Source organism: Gobio gobio, assembly GCF_949357685.1.
Source record: "Gobio gobio genome assembly, chromosome: 4".
In the NCBI taxonomy this organism is placed as follows: Eukaryota; Metazoa; Chordata; class Actinopteri; order Cypriniformes; family Gobionidae; genus Gobio; species Gobio gobio.
The window spans coordinates 49,793,567-49,812,672 of record NC_137100.1 but is presented as its reverse complement, the minus strand read 5'-3'; the positions used below and the strand labels follow the sequence as shown (position 1 = coordinate 49,812,672).

Below are 19,106 nucleotides of genomic sequence, written 5' to 3'. Positions count from 1 at the left end.
ACCCATAACGCATTGAGTTCGCAGCAATTCGTCATCTGTTCCAGCAGTCAGGGGTTCTCTGGCTCGCCACCTATGATGCAGCTCACGCAGCCGCAGGGTGAATGGTCCTACCCCCTCCCCCGGTTGCTGTTTACAATTAAAGAACTGAATACGTAATTGAGCAACAGGCTGCTGGCCACCATACAATGAAGCTAGGGCATCTAGAATTTTTACATCAGCATTTCGTTCTCCTTCAGCCAATAGCAGGACTTCTCTTTTAGCATTCCCCTCCAATGCACTCAGCACAAAATCAACCCGCTGTACCTCGTTCAGCCCCTGAGCCCGAATACAAGCCTCAATTTGGTTTCTCCATTCTTGAAATTTAGAGGGTTCCCCTCCACCAAATTTTGGGACCCATGGCCCTCCCATAAACCATGGCATAAACGCATTTACTTGGGGCTGCTCGCCGTGGTTCATATTACTTGTGTATGTCAAGGGCCCTGCCGACTTACGCCAAAAATGTAACAATTTAATCTCAGTGCCCCGCAGGAAATTAACCCTCGTCGTACACAAGTAATCAACATACACAAAAAAAAATATTTTAAATACACAAGTTTATTTATACAAAAAAAACCTACACGTAATTGTCTGAATGATCAAGAAGATGAACACATTAAAAATGTGACTGACTGCTTCACTTCAAGGATCAGGAGGAATAGGCTATCTTTGATTCACCCCAATAAAGTCATATATATATCGAACGACACAGTCACACGTGCAATTTACACAGCAAGGGCAAATAGCCAGATTAACAATGTACAGATGTAATCACTTCAAAATAAACCCCACACATTAGTTAATAATTATATGACCACATTAGTTTAATCAGTAACAGCCTTAAAACCAATTCAATTCATTCCATTAAGGAGGGTAAGACAGTTGACAATATAAAACCTAGGCGAGCAGCCACTCACTAAACCAAGATAAATCTTAACAAACAAGACATTACGATTTTGATTAACAGCGCTTCATAGGGCTCAGTCAACAGTCAAGTCACTCACGACCCCGCCCATTCGGTGCTCATAGTCCACACAAGAGGCGTTGGAGGCGAGGTAGTGGCAATCTGCAGTGACGCGCTCAAGTCCGGCTTCAGTCGATCGGCGAGACGCTCCCGAAGGCCAGCAGAGGAGAACGGAACCGTAAATCAGAGCTTAAAATGAATGGATAGAGTGCGTTGATTAATCTCGTAGACCTCTCGCTGCCAGGAGTAAATCGCGTTGGTTGTCACTGCGTAGATCGTACCTCTAATCCATCCGCCCCAAAACCGCCGAGTCTCTTTACCTTTACCACGTCTGTCACAGTCCCAAAACCCGCACCACCATGCACGGCGATCCTTTCCTTTTATTCAGTGGATCTACCAATCCCGTTGTAGGCTACTGCTGGTTCATCAGTGACATTGGACACACCTGCAAAAGAGGCCTGCAGGTGCATGTGCACCTGGTAGACAATAACCCACCCTCACAGGTTGTCAAAAAGTCAATGTTCTCTTCCCGCTACACAAGTTACAAAAAACACACAAGCAGTGCTGACTGACTCTGATCACGGGCAGGTGTTCTCCGGTTCCGTACGGGTCCCGGGTCCACGGGTCTCGGGGGCTCCGTGAAGACCTCTAATCTGGATACTTCAGATCGGCCGTGGGCCCTTTGTCTCACCTGGTTGCACGTTTACAGCAACATTGCTCAAAAAGTTGCTCCGTGTATCACCTTTAGGCCTATCAATTGACTGTAATAAGGTGACCAGATTTCTGAAATGGAAACCGGGGACATTTCCTATTGGAGTGGTCAAAATATCACTAAAATCTAATTTATTATATTTTAATTAAAAAAAAAAAAACAGGGACAATACATTTGAATGGCCTCCCTATTATTAACATGAATTATTATGATTTAGTTTGATTAGTAGGATTTTCGGTCTGGATTTAAGACTAGATGTGGGGTTTTGCATTTGACTGATTTTATTCATTTTGAGGAGTACAGAATCTTTATTGTGCAAGTGAGATAAATAAATGCTCACATTGAGTCTAGAACTACAATAACTATCATGTTTACACACAACGCCTCTGCACTTACTCTCAACATGGGGGCAGGAGAGCTGTCAGTCAAATGAATGTGAAAAAGTAACTTGCGTTACTTTTTTGAAAAAGTAACTCAGATATTTTGTTGTAAATTTGAAAAGTAATGCGTTACTTTACTAGTTACTTGGAAAAAGTAATATTACGTAACTCAAGTTACTTGTAATGCGTTACCCCCAACACTGTTTGTGACTGCAGAACTTTTGGAGATAAAACAATACCGCACCCTTTTGAGGCTCTATTATAAAGCACTTACAAACAGTAGGCTACTATTACTCATGAATAGTTAGTATGTTACTACCTTGAAAGCGATAATGCGGTTTCTTTTGATAATTGATGATAATGGCACGTCTGCTCTCAGTTCTTCATGAAGTAAGCTTATTAGCAGCGTGCGCGCGGCCAAGTAGAGTCAGCGCATCTCACAGAAAATAATCACCAGCAGGCTGCTGTATGTTGGTTGGGTGCTTTTTTTGCAATATATCTGCGGGTTGTTTTAAATGAGCTGTTAAACCGTAAACTGTAATTTTTTGTTGTTGTTTTACTAGTTAACTTATTACTTTATACCATTCACATAACCTCTGTAAAATATGATAAAAATCTAGGGTTGAAATCTAAATTTCAAGGTGGCCTCAAGATGATTTAAAAGTAAAAACCAGGGTCCCTGCAAAACCTAGATACTGTACACTGTAATGGGCATGCCATTACCTGACAACTTTAGTAGGGATTCCAGATGGTAACAGTTCTATGAAAAGTCAACATTCATAAACTTTATTCAGGGTACCACACCAACCCCTGCTCTTAATGTTGGTAGTAGCAAATGCAAAATGAGTGTTTGTCCTACCTCTGTTTTAAAATGACAATTTCTTCCTGGTAACAAAATTTAAATCCAAGAATGCTGCCAGTAACACAGAATGTATGTAACATGTAGTTGCGAATTTATTGGAAGTTGACTAGAAAGGCAAGCATTGCAGAGGACAAGACGGACAAAAGCTAATCTCTACTTTAGAAAAGGAATTAATAAAAAAGAAGAAAATAGGGCTATACAAAGCTGAATGTCCACCCTGGAGTTGTTTCCATGCACAGATAAACCCTCGTCCCTTGATGAAGACTCATTCGTAAGAAATCATAAGCATAAGGGGTCTTTTACCACAGAACTGGGCTCAATCAGTTTCTGGAAACATCCCTTAAGGCTCCTGCTGGGGATGGGAGATCTTACAGAGCAACTTAAAACTTATACTTCCACCCGTTTAAAACATTTGCCTACACAAACTCCTTTGTGAAAGTGAAATGCATACCAGGCTCTACAAAACCACAATCTGCACTTAAAAATATTTTACAATGTGTAAAAAACAAAACAAAAGGAAAGACATTTGGCTGGTGTTCTCAGAATCTGCGGCGTTTGTTGGGCCCAAAGTCCATCGGTCCAGAACGAGGGAAAGGAAGAGGGAGACCACCTGGATTGCCAGCAGACCCCTGCTGAAAGAGGAAGCAGCTTACACACTCTACTCTTTGCATGTTGCCCTGAAAGTTGTCAATGTATGTGTTGAGAGATCTGTACCTCACTGGAAGCCATGCCGGCAGCTCCTGCTGCTGTGGGATTTCCACCCATCGGGCTCCTGTTCATAGCCATTCCCTGACCTTTCAGCCCAAGAGAGGTAATACATTAAAAATATTGACAAGTGAGAATCTATCTAATAGTTCATATTACAAAAATGAATTAAAGACCAATCATGGAAGGTGGAACCATGCAATTTCTCTATATCTAAAGTAAGGTGAAAAGAGGAACAGGATCTTTATGCCCTTGCTATGACACTCAAAGCAAGTTTTTGGTATACGTGTATGGAGTAACTTTCTCACCTCCCATTTGCATCCTCATGTCTGATTCCCTCTGAAATAACAAACATACAGTTCATGAATTTAAAATGCAGACAAACTTTGGCATAGAGGTGTCAGAAGTACCAGTTTGGTAGTACCGAGTCAATACCTAAATGTTAAACGTAATAGCAGCCTTTCTACAGTACAGAATACCGGATCAATCCAGTACCTGCTGTTAGGCGGCTTCTTTTATACTCTCCCGCAGGGCTCTAGAGTGCAACCAATTTGGTCGCACATGCGCCCAAAATTTGTAAGGGTGCGACTAAAATTTTTCCTAGGTCGCACCGGTGCACCCAACATCATTGCATCCGCTTAGCTGCCTCTCCACGAATGAAGCGTTTGTTCTCCTGCTTTGACTGAACTCACACACTCATGGTTGGATCATGTCGTGGTCTAAACCAAACAGAGACAGAGATGGGGCGGGTCTTTGCCTCTGATTGGCTGTGGTCCAGAAATTCCTGCTCTGTGCTGTGTGTGTGATTGAAATTACAACCTGAGCAGCACCAGAGAATCAGTTACGGCAATCAGCATCAGAAAACTAAACGAGATGCTGAAATTGTTTGAGAGTCCATTTCACTGAAGGTGTGTGTGTGCGCGTGTGTGTGAGAGAGAGAGCATGAACGTGAACTTGTGCCGCCCTAAACTACGTCATTGTCATGACAACTGCCTGTCAGTGTCAGCTCAGGCGGCGCGAGAATCAAAACATCTAGAAATAGCTCCATATGTTTTAGGCAAATTTTTCAAAATGTCGAAGGTTACCATTAAAGTGAAAGAGTCCTGTACTCACATCGTCAAGCAAACCACCAAAACAAAATCGTTGTGTGTAATCATTTGGCGTTCGCCGTTTGTAACTTCCTTTGAAGAGACAGGCAGATCGCGCTGCAACATTTCCCTCAGATACAGTAAATGCTTAACCCAGTCGGCATCATTACTGTGATTGCGTGCATTGTTATATTATATTCCAAAAATAATCTCTTTGAGAACGATATTTGCTAATATATCTACTGCCCTACCTGAAACGCTAACGTTAAGGCCTGTACACACCGGGACGAATATCGCACGCGCTTATCGCCAGCGTTTTTCGTGACGTTTTTCGGCGCGTCTTGAGTGTTCACACCCAAGCGATTTCCACTGGCGATGCGCCGAGTGAACGTGCACATTCAGTAGATGCGCTCCCGGTACACAAGGTGGTGCTGCGGCACTTACGCTTCTGACACTCGCTTGTCACACAGAAGAAAAGGAGAGACAGTATTTATGTGCTTGCCAAAACCACAGATATATTATGTCTATGGCAAAACCATTCACACACTTTTTGCTAACTGGCAAGCGGCATTAGCAGCCCATCTTCTTCTTTGTCTACTTACTACTTCTTCTTCGTATCAATGCGTGCTCGGCAAGACCGTTTTGTGCTTGAGCGCCTCCAAGTCGTGTTTTACTGTCACTTCAGCAGCTCCAGGCACGTGAACAAAAGCGCTGATCTCATTGGTCGGCCAGTTTTTAACGCGCCGCGTCAAAATAAAAAAACAAACCCGAGGCGTTTTTTTTTAAATGACGCTTTTACGCCTGGCGTTTTACGCGTCGGTGTGCACACTCACATTGGCGCCCATTGTTTAGTCACGAGGCGTTAAACGTCGGCGATAAACGAGAGCGAAAATCGTCCCGGTGTGAACAGGCCTTTAGTATCATTGTTAATTTGTTGTGCCTGCTGCAAAGTAACTTTCTGGCTCTTTGAAAAAAAACTTTCGACCACTTTAATCCTGCGGTGATCTACCCGTAATAATTCATAATTTCATTCTAGCATTTGTTCCAGCTGGCACAATTTTATTAAGAAATATAAAAAAACTATAGGCTACCGTAGCCTACAATAGCCTTTCAGTAACGTTACCACATAATTATGACAATCGATCAAAGCGTGATATATATAGCAGGCAGAGGAAATTTAAAATTCTGTATTTTTATTTATTATGAGTTGTATTTCATTGATTATTATTTCACTATCTTTTAAATTAATTTATAACACTTTGTTAAAACTGTAGTGTTGAAAGCATTGTTTCCCTTGATTTTAATTCCTGTGTAACTGCATATATTATGTTGTCATTTAAATAATATATATGAATGTATATGGAGCGTGATAAAAAGGTGACCTTGAAATTGTGGTGTTAAAGGCGACGCGAGCCGGGGGAAATGTTTGGGTGCACCTAAATAAAAAAGTAAGGCGCACCAGTGCAACCCAAGGTTATTTTCGTAAACGAAAACTGAAACTAAGACTAAAACTATTGGTCAAAAAAACAGAAATAAAATTAAATAAAATTAAAAAATCATAAATGAAAAACTAAAAAAAACTAACAACTCTTACTGAAAAACTAACTGAAATAAAATAATTAACAAAAATAAATATTCGTTTTCGTATTTAATAAGCTCTCTTTACTGTGGCGGAAAATCTGACCTGTGGTGGTTGAGGGAGTGTCTGTATATGGCGCTACTGCGCGTGAAGTGATCTGAGGAGATTAACCGCTGTCCTGTGACACGACGTGTGCAGTGAACACACATCGCTAGTCCTAAACGACTGTTCACAAAGAATGCGTTCGTGGCAGTGAAATGGTAAATGACACAAGGAAACGAGATGCACGTTGAACTTGAGTTCACTGCTTTTAGAACACTGTTTCATACGCGCGACGAGAGACGCAGGTGCAACAGCAACTATAGTAGCTACTGTGTGTTTGAGATTTCATGTTAGCATGACAGGCTCAAAGGTGTTATCATTGTTTTTACAAATAATTTACTACTAATATTATCATCCGTGTGGAGACATTTCCACACAAAGTAGGGAATACCAGGACACACACACACACGCACGCACGCACACACACACGCAGACAGCATAAGCACTTCATTATTTAATCACACTGTCTTCACAACAGTTTGTGTTGGCTGTAGTCAGACGACTTTAGCTGTGATCACACTGCTAGCCTACATTGTAGCCTACTACTGAGGAAATAATCTTTAAATAAATAAGCTTTTAATTGTTTAACAATATTTCATCTTTAATATGAATGAGTTTGTCTGGAATTTATCATTTTTACTTTTATATTTTTACATTGCATTTATTTGGTTCTTTGTTCAATCTCAGACCATTGTTTGTCGTATAGTTCATAGTTTGACTCTTAAAGGTGAAGACCCAACTTTATGCATGTTTTGTAAGATTCCCCTCTCCGTTAAACATGTTTTGTTGGACTGTCCTGGGATAAAACAAGAATGCTCTTTTATTAAGTTATTTCACTTTAAGGACTTTTTGGATTTTTTTTTAATCATAAGTTGATTTAAAAATATCTTGTATATGACATGTTGAGTTTGTTTGCTTGGTTTTATTGTATTTATATGATATTTGTATTTTTGTAATTAAGTTTTGCCTTAGATGCTGACATGGCATTAAACAAAACAATCTGTATTCCGTTATTTTATTTTTATTATTAAGATGTCTGCATAAGAACTCTAATTGTTGCAAACATCAAACTTTGCTGAAATTAAAAATCTTGATTTGGTCTCTACTAGTGCTGTCAAACGATTAAAATATTTAATCGCGATTAATCGCATTAATGTCACAGTTAACTCACAATTAATTGCACATTTTTATTTATTCTAAATGTCCCTTGATTTCTTTTTGTCCCATTATTTTTTCTTATTTTAATGCTCTTCTTAAAATAGAAAAGTGGATCGGCTTGCTTTGTTCAAATGTTTGTTTTATTGAAAACAACATTGGCATACTTTAGTGTTCGATTTCACACCAACATTCTCACTTGGAGCAAATAATCGCTCACACAATGTAACACTGCCCATCAATAAAAGGGTGAAACAAATACTTTGTTGCACAAACAGCCCCTTCAACATCCCTTTCTAAGGGATCAAAACAGGGTGATACAAAATAAAATTACAAAGTGCACATGCAAGGTAAACTAGGACTCCGCCTATAGTGCAGTTAAACCAGGGGTCGCCAACTAGCGGACTCCGGTCCGAATCCGGACCGCGAAGCCTTTTGACGTAATGAAACAGTTAACATTGCAATGCTCACTGTTACGTTCAGACCCAGACGCGCGGTCAAGCATGCAGTGAAGAAGAGACTGATGGTGCGTTCATACCGGACGCGAATGACGCGACATGCACGCCGCTTAATCCGCGCCGCAGAATGTCTATTTGCGTCTTTGCATTGACTTAAATCACTCGCGCAAAACGCTTCATTTGCGTCTGGTGTGAATACACCATCAGAGCAGAAAGCAGCGCTCAAGACAAGCACTTTTAGTTGAAGACCCCTGAGTTAAACCATGGCTTAATACGTTTCTCATTTCGGCGTCTCACGCTTGCCATCCACGTTTACTCTTTTAATGGCCCAAACGAGTGCGGGCAGCCGCAGCGTGCCTGATGTTTTGTTTCCGGTCTAGCTACATCCGGAGTGGTGTTGTAGTTTTTCTAACGTTACTAGTTGTTGCAACAGCATGTGAAAAAACTACAAAGTTTGTTAGACCAAAAAGAACGTTAATCTTGCGATAAAAAAATTGACGCCGTTAAAATAGGTTTGCGTTAACGTCGTTAATAACGTGTTTAACTGACAGCACTAGTCTCTACACTTTGTTCTGGTAACTCTGCTAAACTGTAATTACTAAAACTAAAACTGAAACGAAATATATAAAAACTAAATAGAAATGTGTTTACAAAATAAAAACTAAACTAAAACTAGCAAAATCATTTATAAAACTAACTAAAACTAAACTGAAATTTGTTGCAAAATTGAAAGCGATAATAAAATAAAAACTATTTTAAAAATGCAAAACTATAATAACCTTGGTGCAACCAAGGCAAAAAGTTAGTCTGGAGCCCTGTCCCGTCCAAATTTGTGTGAGCAATCACACAGAAAGCTCTCAAGATTTTATGAACTTTAACTTTAAATCAGCTGTCACGTTACTTTACCCTTGCGACGGTACTGGGTTTGGTTTGGAATGACATGACAACATTTTTGGGTGAACTATCCCTTTAAAACATTTCAAGGCTACATGCTAACATTTTAATGCATTATTTACTTAATTATCAATAACACTAATAAACAGCTCCTTTACTTTTTTTTTTACTTTTAAATAGTTACTATTAATAGTTAATAGTTAAAATTGGTTACAATAGTTTTTTTTAGTTTTTTTACTGAGAAATGCAACATTATTCTGATATTGGTACAGACTACTGAAATGTATTGTTACAACACTACTGTGGAGTGTGGAAAAACTCAAATTCAGACTCACTTTCTCAGAGAAGTTTCCTCCCTGCCCCTGCTGCCTCCTCATCAGTTCCTCGGAGTGGGCACGGAGCTCCTCCTCTCTCCTCCGTCGCTCCTCCTCTTGACGCAGCTCCATCTGTTTCCGTTTTTGCACCTCCTGGCTATGAGCCTCCTCCATTCTCCTCAACTCTTCCTGTCTGCGCAAGAGATCTGAAACAGAGCGAGAGAAAGACATGACAAGCTGCACTGTGATTGCCAAGTAGGGATATTCAAATCTAGAGACTCAAAACTGTCTGTCTGTAGGTTGCCTGAACTACTAGCCATTAGGGATGCGCGGTATTATTTCAAACGGTACGATATCATGATTTTGCTCATTTCGGTATATGCTGCTGTTCCGAAGTTCACCGCTAGGTGGCAGCGCGCTACCCAAACTGACGCGAAACCGGCAAATGTGGCAACAGAACAAGATGAATACAGCAGTTGAATCTCACTCAACACGCACAAAACTCATTAATAAAGACGAGTAGACGTGAAATTTGGAATTACTTTGCTTATAAAACTGCTGAAGAACCATCAAACCTTGCCAAGCATCTGCCACTTAATTCCTGACTTGTAAGACATTAAGAGATCGACAGGTGAGTGCATAATTCTAACGATCTAATTTAGACATTTTTCTTTTAACACTGATTAACGCACATACATAAGATCGTATCGTTTAAATATAAAGAAATCTCCAGCGTTCGTTTCAACCAGTGACGTTTAGACCTCATAATATTTGCACGCATACTATTGCACTATTTACATCCGCGAAAGACATAACCAACTGTGTTTATGTAACTACTCACTAAAGATTGACATTTTTGACATAATTTTGTGTGTATTTGACTGAGGAAAAACAACTTAATTTGGAATGCGCAAGCTCTTTAGGCGTGTGTGTGTGTTTGTTGTTGGCATGAGCGCAAAGAAAACTCTCTCTCTCAAAGAGCTCTCATCCCATATGTATTACGAAATGCTATAAAATCGCTTGCATGTTCAAATTGGCGAGGTTTAAAAAGACGTGGGCAGTGATTTCCGTCAGTTGTCCCGCAACGGAAGCGAAAGTGTTGAATCTGAGTGCGCAGATTGCTTTTATAGTGCAGGTGCGATGTCTTTTCAAGCCAAAAGCAATGGAGACGCGCAGTAATGCTGAAATTACTTACAAAAAAGTTTCCAAATGACTGATTGATGTGACAATCTTTGTTGATTAATTTAATAATAAACATTTGCGGTAATTTCCCGCTTCATAAACCCGAAACTTGCGAGAGTGAGCAAAATTATGCACAATACCCGCATCAAAATTCAGACCTTGTATGGTATCGATTTAATATCGGTACTTCGGTATTAGATTGTGGTACCGTACCGAAGACAAAATTGTGGTATCGAGCCATCCCTACTAGCCATTTAATAGGCTGGTTTTAGGTTCACCTGACAATGCTTGGCTTCAAAAACTACTAGAAGTGCAAGGTGTCTTGAAATGTGATTTTTAACTTGAGATTAAAAACAACACTCATGACGGGACACACAAAAACAGCACAAAACCTGGGGCAATGGCCAAAGACGTTTGTACTGAATGGGTATGAGCAGTGCTTAAAAGGCAATGGATTTGAAGACAGCTTTATCGTAAAAAAGGTTTTAATATGCAAAATGTACATGGGCGTCGGAACCATTGTATGTTGGTGGGACAAGACCCACCCACTTTTTACGATCATATTGGACCCACTCACTTTTATCGTCTCTAACATTTAGCACATGTCTGTTTACCTACCCCTAATCGATACACACTTATTATTAAACACATAATAGACGCTTTATTTCCACTTTTCTAATATTTTCTTAATTTGTATTGAAAATAAATGCCTTTCCGATTTGATATGTGATGGGAAAACAGAGAAGATTGATTTCGGCAAAAGCGGGACTCGAACCGCGGGTCGATTTGTGTCAAAACTAGATGCCGTGCGTCTTACCCCTACACTACTGTCGCTTTAAATGGTATGGCGATTTACGTAAATTTGTCTTTCCCACCTATACGTTTACCAAGTAAAGCGGTATATTTGTACTAAATGTAATTGGCATCTACTCCAGTAAAACATTTCTGAGGACCCACCCACATTTTTTTTGCTTCCGACGCCCATGAAAATGTATAATAGATAATGCCACCCACTACATGATTTTGGGTATAATTTTCTGTTTGTGGACAGTTAGTGCCAAAAGCCCAAAACCAGAGACAATTAATCAAAGACGCAATCTTAGATAAGCGGTGATGTCTGAGACAGAGAGATATTTAACAGATTAAATATCTAGACCTGTCTGTAATCCAAGTCCTGTAATGTGAAATGTGCGTTGACTAGAACTGAGACCAGTTGACAGATTTCTTTTGAAAGTCGCATAATTTATGAGCGGTAAAGTACATAAATTAAAGCATTCAAATTAAAAAGAAAACGGAAAAGTGTGATGTAGTGGGGGGGGGGAGCTTGAAAGTAATTCTTTTTAATCAAGCTCTAAATTGGGGTTGGCAAACTTGAGAGGATTTGTGAGGGAAATGCAGGTTTATAAGTTGATAAAAAGCTAATAATAAAATCAAAGATTTAAAAATCTAATAAATGAAACAAAATAATTGTTAACATGCATGTCATGATGTGACCATTAAGCCAACATCATAGAACTGTGAACATGGAAATATGTTGCAAATTTTATTGAAATGGTAACTTTGATTGTCAGTGTAATTCAAGTAAATATTTAGGTCGAAGGGTTTTGGCTGGCAAAAAGTTTGGGAATACCTGTTCTAAAAGAATAACTATTTTTTAGGTTAACTATGTCCAAAAGAGGGTACTTGTGTGTGCTCACCTTGTCTCATCAGCATGACTTGGTGCTCATGTCGCGCTGCTTCCATTTCGGTCTCCAGCTTCTCTTGAGCCTCTTTGATGTTTCGATCAACCTGCTCGAACTGCTGCTTTTCCATTTCCATTAAGGCCTTCCAGCGCATCGCATACTCATACTCAAATGAACCTGGCTGGGCGAACCGGGGCAGCTGCTCACGCTCTCTAATGGACATACAGAGAAAGACATGTTAGTTTATTTTTTAAAGATGTGTAATAAGCCGGATAATGTACAGTCCGCCGGTCATTATCACAAATTTTCTATTTATTCTCCTGATTAACACTTGAATATGAAATTATAAAGTCATAATTCCCCACAAAATTGTGAACAATTACCTTCTATTTACATACTTATAGGATACAATTTTTTTTTTTTATAATTTGGAATAATTAAGATGTAGTACTCACAATTTTTGAGAACATCTAGAAAAATAAAATATTCCATTACTTTACTAAACTTTTTTCATGCCTGAAAAACATTCCTCCTGAAGTCCTCCATGCTCACAGGAAACATGGATAATAACAGTATGGTGGTGCATTAACATTTACAAATACAATGCATATGAGAACATGAACAAACTCACTTGTGAAATAGTGGGTTTTTATTAATAAGTCTCTCAGGAAGTCCTTCATCCTCATCAAGCTGATCCATCGGCTCAACGGTAACAGGCCGGGGGAATCTGAGTTTGGGAAAGAAAGTCAAACTTAAGTAAACCAAATACTAGAGATGTACCGATTGCAATTTTCTTGGCCGATTCCGATTTTTTTGTTAATGAGATCGGCCAATACCGATTTTTGCCGATTCATATACAAACAAAAATCCACTTTTTCTTCAAAACTAAATATTATTTTTATTATAAAATAAATTATTAAACATTACAACAGGATCTTCTCTCACTTAAACAACTTTCAAAAAATAAGTGTTCTGTGCCTGGAAAGAAGTAGAAATAACAAATAACTTTATGAAACAAAACATTAGGGCTGTCAAAATGGCTGAAAAGCTAAATTCGAAATTCTTTCTTAAATATTATCAAAATTCGAATTATATTCGAATTCTAATACTGCGTTCACACCAAACGTGAATAGAGCGTCTGGCGCGAGTGATTTCAATGGAAAGGCATGTTGACGCGCGTCTGGAGGACCCGCGGCGCGGAAGGCGTGTTTCGCGCGACGCGAATCCGCCTCATTCGCGCGAATGCGGAGTTGCCTGGACCACATTAGTGTGGCTATTAATGCTTAATATACATGTTTAATGAAAATGAAAAGAGGCAGAGTGGTGTTTTATGACATTTCTCCTGGAGTGTCTTGAACGCGCGTCAATTTCGCTTCCAGCGCTCGATTTCTACGCGCATCCAACTCGCTGCGGACGCGCGAATGCATTCAAAATGTTCGCGCGTGAAACTAGACGCGGTAGACGCGATTTTGACGCTCTATCCGCGTTTGGTGTGAACGCAGCATAAAAGGCAATACTTAATTTTAGAGGGGAAAAGTACTGTATTGTCTCCTATGCCCACAAAAGGGCGCAAGCGAGCGCAACAAGCAAATGCAAACCAAATCAAGCATCGCATCTTTTATTGAAATGACATTCACTTTTTACAGTGCATTAACTTTTCAAAAAATTGTTATTAAATTAAATATAATTTCATTAATTAATGAGCATGTAAGGAAAATTAGGTAACAAAAGTGCATAAAACTGCAAGTGCATCAGTAACCTGAGAAAACACCCTTCAACAGACAACGTAATGTGAACACAAAACACCACTTGACCTGACCTGCAGCGAGACAACAGCGTTTTTTGGTGAGGTATGATCAAGTATGTCTTTGCCAGCTGCGCAATATGTGGATACATAACGTTATACCGCATGATTTTGCCACCAACTGGGAGGAATTTCGTCAGCAGGAAGCGTTTCTTCTCTTTCATTTATATCCATCTCATGCTCCAAAGCCCTGATTACCTTGTTCTGCACTGCTCTGTGTCGGACTGTACACGCTGTCGCCCATTTTCTCTCTGACTCCCGAGTCCTCACTGTTTTTTCCGCCTTTTTCAAATGAACAACAAAGCCGCACCACGCTGTACTGGATAAACAAACCGCGTCAGTTCCGTCATCGTCATGTCTCGCGCACCTCTACCAAAAATTTGAACGCACTGTTTTTGCATTCGAATGTGCTTTTTTTGTAAATTCAACGAATACTCGAAATTCGAGTTATTTGACAGCCCTACAAAACATTATAAATTTACCCTTTTCTCTTTTTTACTTGTCTTACAAAAGTAAAAAAATCCTATAAATGAACAAACCTGAAGTGTACAATACTCCTCCAAATAATAGTTCAGTAACTGGGTAATAAATATTGCCAGCTAGGGATGTCACGGTACCAAAATTCCAGTAGTCGGTACCAATACCATACAAATTGTACAGTGCTCGGTACCAATTTCAGTACCACAGCTAAATGTTTTTTATACTGTATATATATTTTTTATTTAACCCTTTTTAAAAAAATGATTAAATGTATTAAGTTTATTATTTATGATGATAATCATTATAAGTAAATAATACATAAACATTTAAAGGCTCTATGCTGTTTAAAAGTAAACATTGTTTATAAAAAAAGATCAAGTGAAAAATAAATCAACCATCTAGGCATAATTATTATTAGTAGAGACGTATTATTACTACATAGAGACAGCGCTAAATCTACTGTAGTAGCCTACAGTAGATTAAGCACCGTCTCTATGTAATAATAACAGTAGCCCAATACCGAACTTTTATTTTGACGGGTTGCCGTGAAGAGCTTTGAGTGTCTGTGTTCACAGTTCTCAAATGAAATGGTAAATTCTCATGAAGTGACGGTTTATGCGTTCGGCTGGTCATCCAGCGCCATGAAGTCTATAATTTCTTTGTAATTGCTTTGGTCTTTTCGCTGCTTATACCAAGGAAAGATAGGAGAGGCTGCAGACCTGTGGCTGGCTCTGAGCTCTGGCTAGCTTTAGCCGTTTTACCTTTACTAACGGTACCTTCTTCAAACTGGGCATGTTCCGCGGGGTGATGGAGTTTTAAGTGTCTAATTAGGTTTGTCGTGTTGTGCGCTTTCATGGTGGTTCCCCTGCGGTTTATTTTAACCTTTTAAGTTTAACAAATGGCATAATTAGTGTCTTTTTCGCTCACAATAAAACACTTCCATGCCAACGACATGTTTGCACACGGCTGTGAGCTGCGAGCATGGCTGTGACGTCAATGTCGCGTCCGCGCTCGTGCTCACAGCCGCATGTAGACGGATCGGCTCAAAATCTTAGACACGTGAGACTGTGCAGGAGACGTGCAGAAAATCGGCCATTTCCGATCAATCAGTGCATCTCTACTAAATACCATTAACACAGTATTACAGATGAGAAATGCAGACTCACGCAGTGAGAAGAAAGGCTCCATCTCCGCAACGATCCAGAGCTTTTCTGGCAGACGGTTTGTTGGCAAACTCCACAATGCCCTTCCCAGTTGGCCTGCCACGGTCATCGACAATGACAATGGCCCGTTCGATTGGACCGAACATGGAGAAGGCCTCCTCCAGGAGCTCATTGGACACAAACTGAGGCAGGTTCTTAACCGTCAGTGCAGCACCATGTGTGGCAAAACGCACACGGATCTGGCGACCACGGAAAACGGTGTCGTCCAGTTCTGCTTTTGCTATGTCCGCAAGTGTCTTCGTTTCCTAATGAGGAGAAAGCAGCAAGTCAGGGTTAATGTTGTTGTTGCATTGGTTATTTGCCGTCTGAAAACGGATAAGTCATTTAAAACAGGATGTGTGATCTTAATATATAATACAAATTTTTGGGTGAACTATCCCTTTAACATAAATGCATGTGTATTTGACCATTCAAGCGCAATAAGCCAATAGAGACCATTGGGGCAATTTGGGGTCAATCTGAGCTCTGTATTGTATGCCGAGAGAGGCAGCTTTCTGCCATTAATAACCACCCTTTATTTTAGTGATAACAACTTTAAGTACTACTGTGTTAGGTGGATATCCTGATATCCTCAATATTTACATATTGAAATATAATTGATACAGCAAATTCTCTAACAATAGACACTTTGTCATAAGTAATATCGTCAAACCGCCCAAACTTATCACTCTCTGATTTTTTTCCAAGGTGAGGCCTGGTCAAACTCACCAGCCTGATGAAGCCAAAGCCTCTGTCCTTGTTGATGAAGATCTCAGAAGGTTTGCCATACTTGGAGAAGAGCTTCTCCACATCCTCCTCTGTAGTTCCAGTGGGCAGGTTCCCCACAAACAGCCGGCTCCTCTGCGTGTAGGTCTTCTCTCCCGGCTTCCTGAAGTTCTGCAGGTCTATAGTGAAAGCATCATCTGTAGGAGAAAAAGTTCAGTCAGCAGCAATCACTGCAATATAAAGCCAAAGATCGGTGCGAATTATAAAGTTGTGTGGCAGTGTTGTGTAAATGCTCCTCAGTCCAAAACTGTTGCTTACTCGGGCTACTCTGCTCCCCAGCATCCGTGTGTTGTCCATTGCTGTCGGCTCCTGAGGGCTTCCTCTGCTGCTCTTGTTGGGGGTTGGGCTGCTGTCGGGGTGGGCCGTGATTCTGTTGCTCTGAACGTGGTCCTCTGTTTCCCTGCATCTATTAAAAGCACAGGAATCATCAATACAAACTTTTAAAGATGATTTCCAAAACCTAAGAATAAAACTCATTCAAAAATGTAAACAAAACCATGATGGATGTTCTACTGATGTAATAGGATTCACTCAAATTGCAGCATCTTTTATCCTCTTTTTAGCATCATTCAATGAAATGCTTAATGGAAAAATGTACGTTTTTAAACAGTAAACAGGAGACATAGAAACTCAACAAATAGTTAATCTGACCACATTACATAATGAAAAAAAAAAAAAAGAAATCACAACAGAGCTTGACATTTTTTGTATCATCGGTCATGTTATTTCAATCCTACATCTCCTCATTAATGTATATTTAATGGCTAATGTCTTAACAGCTGTTCTTTAATAGACATTTTCATTAGTAATGCGACTTCACTATTTGTGGGTGCAATTTGGGGTCTTTGTTTTCAATTATTGTTTGATTGTTCGCCAATGTTTTATTTGTTCGCTGTTATGATTTCATCAATTAAGATCGAATTACTTTCATTAACGAGTGTAAATTACTGCATGCATGTATACATTATTAATTGTCTAGATTCTTTATTAATGAGCGTTTATGGGTTTGCAAAGCGAAGCCTGAGTCGGCCAAACACTCAAAGCAACGAATAGCACGGGCTCATCTCCAGCTGATGTGCACTAACACATTCATTTAGGAATAAAAGCATGAAACATATGCAGAGAATATAATTGAAATATAAGTGTCTAAATACCTTTAATAAGAGTTTTTAATCCGCTTCGGTAACACACGCAGCGTTGATCACAAAGAGGAGAAGGGCGGAACGCCGTACACCTCAACGTGCTGACTGCTCTAACTGCTCATTGGCTGGCGCTGGGTCTTCCGGTGTACGCTTTGCCGCTTTCGATTGGTCGGTTTTACGTCAAGCAAATTACGTTTCCATGTTACAAATGTTTCATTGGTTGTTGTCGATTTTAAACCAAAAATCAAGGCCAAATTGGTAGGATATGACGGTGAAAAAACAAGTTAGTGAGCGGCGTGGATTGTTATATGCTTTAAAAAAGGATTGAAAGCTGCTGGCGCCGACCAGTGTTGAGGAAGTGCAATCAACAAAACCAAGGTCGATTTAAAAAAAGAAAAGAAAAAGTGAACCAATGTACACATTTTATATTCACAAAGATGTTAACTGACAGTGATTAAGTTAAAAAAATCTGTATATGCCTGTGTTGTCAATTTAGGAAGCAATTCTATAGTCTGCACCAGACGTTCAGAAATATAACCTGGTCAAGCTCAGGCAACTAAACTTTATTACTTATAGTCCTGAGGCCGGTTGCATAAACCGTTAAGACTAGTCTAACAAGTTAGACATACATTTTTTTATTTAAGACTGTTCATAATTTTTTTTAATCAGTTACATAAAAACATAGACTGGCCTAATTTGATAAGAAATGTAAGACTGAATGCCACTTGCCTAACTGCTAGTGGGTCATACTAGAACTTAAGACACTGTCTTAACATAATGGCTTAGTTTACGCAACGAGCTTCAATCATGTCACGCTTGGTTATGGCATACCAGTAGGGTAAAACTGAAGTCAAAGGCCTGGTTTCACAGACAGGGCTCAGATTAAGCCAGGATTAGGCCTTTAGTTAAATTAGGACATTTAAGTAGCTTTAATAAACGTGCATTAGAAAGAAAGCAAAAAAAAAAAATCGCTGGTGTGCATCTTGGGACAAAACGCATTGACATATTTTAAGACACGTTAATGTAAGTTGCTTTCAGTTAAAACAGCTCAAACATGCATTTTAGTCACGCTCTTTAGACTAGGTTTAAGCCTGGTCTGTGAAACTGGGATAATTTTATTATTTACTCAATTACAATGATCTTAAAAGTATTGAAACAAATTAGACATCACCAGTGAGGAACTAATATCCAATATATCAATACATATGATTGGGACATAAACATGTACTGCATAACAGAAAATACCCACATAAACTTACGTGTCTGAATAAGACCTGCCTATTTCTGCAACTACAACTATGTAATGTTGCCTAGAAATCTAGACGCACCCTAGCGGCAGAAATTTTATTTTGCAGCGAGTGTAGTTTAGCAACTCTCGGTAGACCTGAGAGCTGGAAAAACCAAACTCTGGTCAGGCCAATCACAGCGTGTGTAGAGTCGGTGGGCGGGCTTAACATAATGACGGCACCTCACGGCAGAGTTGGGGAGGTTCTGCGTGCTACCCGTAAACAAAGAAGCTGGCGAACAGTGGTCTTTTGAATTGGCTTTGGCCGCAACTCTGGAAGACTTGGAGTTAAGC

At 39.7% G+C, this 19,106-nt stretch overlaps 1 protein-coding gene across 2 annotated transcripts; it reads right to left on the bottom strand.

The window, feature by feature from the left end:
* Positions 1-1,979: 1,979 nt before the first annotated feature.
* Positions 1,980-17,642, bottom strand: nono (non-POU domain containing, octamer-binding). 2 transcript variants are annotated; one of them, XM_079813756.1, is made up of 10 exons: positions 17,540-17,642; positions 16,644-16,791; positions 16,329-16,522; positions 15,564-15,865; positions 12,745-12,840; positions 12,129-12,325; positions 9,271-9,455; positions 3,968-3,998; positions 3,669-3,748; positions 1,980-3,586 (listed from the first exon to the last, which is right to left on the bottom strand). In XM_079813756.1, the coding sequence occupies exons 2-10, from the start codon at positions 16,789-16,791 to the stop codon at positions 3,494-3,496; spliced, it is 1,326 nt and encodes a 441-aa protein (XP_079669882.1). In that variant the 5' UTR covers positions 17,540-17,642; the 3' UTR covers positions 1,980-3,493. The 2 variants fall into 2 exon arrangements, with proteins under 2 accessions (XP_079669882.1, XP_079669883.1); XM_079813757.1 differs by having other exon boundaries at positions 1,980-3,583; positions 17,540-17,639.
* Between the last annotated feature and the right edge of the window lie 1,464 nt (positions 17,643-19,106).